Here is a 5,982-nt window from a genome sequence, read left to right as displayed (position 1 = left end):
GTTCTTGAACCTGAGTAGTGCAACAATATCCCTGGGCCAAATGCACTTGCATTTGATCAAACAAGAGCACGGTATCCAAATACAGGTGGAAGACACTGGGGGTTTTTTCCTCAAAAGCGTGTCAACTGTCAACCAAAATTCCACCAGAACTGGGCGATTTACACTGCTGATAAAACTAGAAATATTCTACCTTACTGCGATTGGCTGGGTCCACAAACAGGGCTTTGTATTTGTAAAGCTGGATTCAAAGGCACAAACACTGTGTAAGGATATAAGAGGCTGAACACTGCGAACTCTGCCATACTCGTGTTCCTCGGTACTTGATCTTGGAGCCTAAATCATGCGTTCCCTCGTCATTTTGCTCTTAGTAGGCTTTGCCTCGTACATCACCGCCAAAAACTACGTACGAGTCTGCTATCACACAAACTGGTCACAGTATCGTCCAGGCGCTGGAAAGTTCTGGCCAGAGAATATCGATCCCAAACTTTGCACACATTTAGTGTATGCCTTTGCCAAGATAAACAGGAACACAGACAAATTAGCAATGTACGAGTGGAATGATGATAAGTTATATCCGAGGTTCAACGCCCTAAAAGACAAAAATCCCGAACTGAGAACTCTTCTGGCTGTTGGGGGATGGAACCACGAGAATGCAAACAGTCCATTTTCAAAAATGGTCAAAACTGAAGCTTCTAGAAAGGTACAGTTTGTGATTGGTAGTTTCTGAGTGCGGGTTATAGTCGAAATTGAGAGAGAAGATCATCGCACTAAGTTGGACACTTGAAAGTGCCCCTATGATAAAAACAAATCACTTCCTTTTTTTCCTCAGATTTTGAAAGTGTGTTTGCTTAACACCTGACAGGCAAAATTTTGAGCTTTGATTTTCAACCAAAGGCCGTTTACTTTGAGTGTAAGTTTTGGATTTCACGGTCCGCTATCACTCACCTTCAAAACTGACCGATTGGACCTCAGATGATTGGATCCAGGCAAAAGTGACGTCAAAGGCTCACCAGCTTAAATTTCAAAGTGTGAATACAGTTTCATTATACATGCAAAACATGAGTTTACAAATCTGAAAGCCCAAAACTCCCGTGCGGCATATTGAATCTGCGGCGTACTCAGGCGTTGCATTCTTAAACTACTGGGCCATTCACGTTGTTTTCTCCTCGATCCAGCTCTCTCAAGAACTTGAAGTTAGTAATGGATGACCATTAAATGGGAAAATTACAGTTAAAATAAACAGGTGTCTTTTTTCAAATCAAGGCTTAACACTTTGCTCGCTTATTGTTTAGTTAACATAGTTTCGAAATCCAAAGAAGAATAAGAATTGATTTTTTGATCACAGGGGCACTTTAAGCAATGGCCTCTTATAGAGACCTGAAAAATTTAGGTGGCTTCAACTAAGCTATGAAGCCAATCAGTTGCAATGGGAGTGGGTCAATTTGTTGGGCTGATGTGTTTCCGTGAAAGGACTCCAGCTAAGTGTGAGGATCAGTTTTCTCAATTTCCAATGCAGTTACTGTTGCCCTTATTTGAATTTGCGTACACTCGATCACTTGACAGCCGCTTGGCCAACGTTTGTTCAAGGGAGGCAAGGGAGGCAGCGTAGCCCAGTGGTTAGAGTGCTTGCCTTGAGATCCGGAGATCCCGGGTTCAATACCCGCACTCACCACTCGTTGAATTTTATCCTGGTAGTCCCTGGTTCAACTTCCCAGCTGTACTTGTAAATAGCCAACTGGTTTGCCTCCGGCCAGTTGGGATTCTTAACAGTTGTTCTGTTCTGGTGTTTCGTTGTGTTTCATTGGCCCTGAAAAGCCCATAAGGGGAGCCGTCAATTAAGTATGTATTGTATTATTATTGTATTGGTTAAAAAGAGGGAAATTTCTCTTTAGGTTTCAGTGCGAATTTCTTGATGTTTGAACAATTTTCCACGACTGTAACATATCAAATTATTTTAATTCTGAGATCAATCCGACGCTTGTGTCATCATTTGTATTCATTTGACTTCGGATTGTAGATAACTTCTAAGAACTAATACACCAGAGAAATCACTCACCACCTAACCCTGATGAACATTACCGCGAAGGACAGTCTTCACGATACTACTCCGCGAACAATATGTGCTCAGTCTTTCACGTCCCAAACGGCTATGAATATTGTGTTGTTAAAATTGCCATTACAATTCCCTTAGTATGTTGGTCCGTCCAGGGGTCAAGTCGTTCTACCTTGGAGCTTCTTGATCCTTTTAGCCGCATAGGCTGGGCGCGAGCACCGGTCCCATTTCATAAGAAGGATATCATCATCATTGTCATCGTGATCATCGACATCGTCATCGTCATCATCATCATCATCATCATCATCGTCATCGTCATCGTCATCGTCATCGTCATCATCATCATCATCATCACTATCGTGCTCATGTTCATCATCGTCATTATTATTATTCTTTGCGACGATTGTAATTGATTTTTTTTTTTTGTTTTAGGTGTTTATCGATTCATCAATTGAAATGCTTCGAAAATGGGGCTTCGATGGCCTCGATCTGGACTGGGAATACCCTGCTGTTAGGGGAGGATCACCACCGGAAGATAAACAGAGGTTCAGCGTACTTGTCGAAGAGCTGTTAGATGCCTTTAAAGCGGAAGCAGCCCAGACCGGAAGCCCTCGACTACTGTTGACTGCTGCCGTTGCTGCTGGCTATGCGACCATAGACAAGGCCTACGAGGTAAAAAGACTTGGCAAGTCGCTTGACATACTAAATCTGATGACTTACGATCTTCACGGCAACTGGGACAAAGTGACGGGACATCACACAGCCATGGTGGGGGACGATAAACTCACTGTTCCATTTTCTGCCCAGTATTGGATCGACAAGGGTTTTCCAGCCAATAAGATTGCTCTAGGTATGGCGACTTATGGAAGAGCATTCGCTCTTAAAGATCCCAAAAATAGCAGCCTTGGCTCTCCTAAACATGAGTGGCAGAAACCTCATAAAGGCCAGTATACTCGAGAAGCTGGATTCTTGGCCTACTACGAAATCTGCAAGCTGGGGCTTAACATTGTCCGTGAAAACGCAGTAAACGCTCCGTATGGCCACAAAGGTACAATCTGGGTTGGTTTTGACGACGTATACAGTCTGAATAAAAAAGTTACAGATGTCATCATGAAAAAGGGGCTCATGGGAGCGATGTTCTGGGCATTGGACCTGGACGATTTCAGCGGCAGCCAATGCGGGCAAGGCCCGTATCCTCTGATACAAGCCGTGAGGAAGTCTTTAGGCGGCTACACGCCACCACCTCGCCCCACAGGAATGACTCCGAGACCTACCACTCCTGGTACTCAAAAACCCGGCCCTGTCACCACAGTTCGTCCCGGCCCTGACACAAAGCCTCCATCCGGAAGCTGTCATGCCATCCCACCTTATGACAATGCGGGCATGGATAGCTGGTGCGTGGTTAACTGCGCTCGAGGAAACTGCCCCTCAACTCACTGCGAATGCAAGTAGATTACGTCAAAGTTGACTCTATTTCAGATTTAGGGTGCATTGATGTAATGGGTAATGTGGAATAAAGATGGTAAAGAACTGCATTAATATGGTTCCGTTTATTGATAGTTCACAAAGGCCTTCGAATAAGCCACCTTCAATATATCAATATTCAAACATCGCTACGAAGGTTTAAGGTCACATTCAAGAGAAAATATCGTTTTCTCTTGTCAAATTTCAAGACTCAGTTCTGTTTTCTTTGTCTCACAAGTCTCAAGGGAGATTTCTTAACAAAACAATATTCAAATTTAACCATAAAGCCTCGTCAGCCACGTGTGAATGCGTGGCATATCAAAAGGTATTCATAATTCATGAGCGACTCAGCCTATCAGATCACCGATGGAACATTATTATTATTATTATTATTATTATAGTATCAACTTCTTATTCATACCCTGATATCTTTTAAGTTTAGTGGATAGAAAATTTAGAAAAAGGATCTTAGCTATCTTAATATTTATATTTTTTACATTCGTTTTATTTATTTTAATTTTTATGATCTAGGTACATTTTATATATATCGTGAAGATTAGTCAGCCAACATGGCCTTTAGGTTACATTTTCGCCCTTTTGTTCCATTTTAATATTTAGGAAAAAAGTTTTAACACTGCTGTCATGGTAATAATAAAAATAATAATAATAATAATAATAATAATAATAATAATAATATCATCACGAGCATGAGCTTTAAAAACTGATAAAACAATCCTTGTTAGAATTCTCCATATATATAAGCATACTGGTAAGGCATAGCTTGTTTTTCTTTTATTCTAATGTTCTCCTCGTTTAGTAAACAGTAAGTTATACTGAGTCTATACTGAGGTTCGCTTTGATTTTCTCCCTTGAGAAAACTCTTGACATAGTAGGAAAGATTTACTGACTGGTGACTGGAGACTGACAAAGGAAATGTGAAAGGAAATTTTTACCACAATTGCTGGTAATCACGCAATCTGATTGGATAATTTACCGTAGTCTAGACAACGCTGCTCGCGTCATGCTCGCGTCAATTTGTCACGGAGTTAAAAGGAGGCAAAATGTCTTCATGGAAATTAGTAAAGACGACTAAGGTGCGTTGAATTGAAACACAGAACGTTTGGTCGAGACGGTTGAAGACCAGGGTTGAAATTTTTGGAATTAGTAAACAACAACAACAACAATAATAATAATAATAATAACGATAATTGAGTCTCTGTTCACGGCGAAATATCCTAAAAAGAAATGGGTACGAGCGAATTCAAAGTTAAAATAGAGAACGAAAGATTCTCTGTTGCGTGCTTACGTTGTCGTCAAAACTTCAAATTTGGTGATTCCACGTCGTCGTTAAGCAGAGGACTGCAAACATACGTGCTATGCTGCACGTGCAGCACGATTATTTATGCTCTTTTTACCAATGTTAGTATATACTCACTCAGTGATCTTGGTGTTTCAAGCAGTCTGATTGGTTCGCTATCTAGGAGTAATTGAGCATTATTAGGGAGTTTAAGAAACGAAGACGGCTACGGCAACGACAACGCTAAAAAGCAGTAATATTATTGGTTAAAAGAACCAAAATGATCGTGCTGCACGTGCGGCACGCATTTTTGAACATTTCTCTCCCGTACTCGTCAAAACTACTACGTGAAATGACCGCAATTTTAAGGTTTTGACGACAACGTGGACAAACTACGGCGATTCTTTCAGTCTCACTCTTTCCTTCAAATCTATTCGTACCAATCCAGTTATAGCACACTTCGCTCATATTGAATAATATAGACAAGATGGAATAATCATGAAGTACTTAGAATAGCTCAAACTTATATTTTGAAGTGACGTTTTCGTCGCCGTAGCCGTCGTGGTTTCTTAAACTCCCTATTCACTCCCTACGGAGTGAATATTGCTTGATCCAAACAAAACAAAATGGCCGGCGTAAACTCGCCAGCATTTATGAACCGAAAATATTGAGAATACAAGATGATGCTGTGCTACAGAAGACAAAGAAGGCCACAAAATTTGGCCAAAAAGCTTTCAAAGGTAAGAGATGAGTTCATACTTTTGCCAAGCAGTGTTTGACTTCGTTTTTCCGGATAGTTATTGCTGAAAATTAAACAATCTTCACGCCAACAATTTGTTTCGCTCGGAGTAATTCTCTCTTGTAGGACTGGTCGCCCACCAAAACGAATTTCTTAGTGAAATCGAGGAATTAAAAAAATGTTTAAGAAAGTTCCACATGGTTGGAAGGAAACATTTAGACGGGTCATTTTTACAACAAACCAACGCTCACCTCAATTAGAGCCACCATTTCATGTGGATCCTTTACCAACTGCACTTTCAATTTCCATTTCAAATGAACCTCAAAAACTTTGATCGAACGGTGAAAATGTTTCAACAAGCAGACTTTCGATTTAGATTTCTGATTTAAACGGTGCTAAATGACCATTTTGCTGTCTGTGACGAGGATT

General features: G+C 40.8%; 1 protein-coding gene across 1 annotated transcript; it reads left to right on the top strand.

Moving 5' to 3' along the window:
- Window positions 1–297: 297 nt before the first annotated feature.
- LOC138038663 (chitinase-3-like protein 1) lies at window positions 298–3,586 on the top strand. Its single transcript, XM_068884658.1, has 2 exons — window positions 298–700; window positions 2,486–3,586. The coding sequence occupies exons 1-2, from the start codon at window positions 341–343 to the stop codon at window positions 3,503–3,505; spliced, it is 1,380 nt and encodes a 459-aa protein (XP_068740759.1). The 5' UTR covers window positions 298–340; the 3' UTR covers window positions 3,506–3,586.
- The last annotated feature ends 2,396 nt before the right edge of the window (window positions 3,587–5,982 follow it).

Source organism: Montipora capricornis, chromosome 2 (assembly GCF_036669925.1).
Source record: "Montipora capricornis isolate CH-2021 chromosome 2, ASM3666992v2, whole genome shotgun sequence".
Lineage (NCBI taxonomy): Eukaryota > Metazoa > Cnidaria > Anthozoa > Scleractinia > Acroporidae > Montipora > Montipora capricornis.
Note: the sequence above shows the minus strand (reverse complement) of the source record. Positions and strands in the feature narration are given on the sequence as shown.

Bases quoted from the DNA above. Each gene is read 5' to 3' on its own strand.
- LOC138038663 (XM_068884658.1), top strand. From the start codon at position 341: ATGCGTTCCCTCGTCATTTTGCTCTTAGTAGGCTTTGCCTCGTACATC. The intron at 701-2,485 runs GTACAGTTTGTG...TTTTTGTTTTAG, and splicing joins AAACTGAAGCTTCTAGAAAG to GTGTTTATCGATTCATCAAT.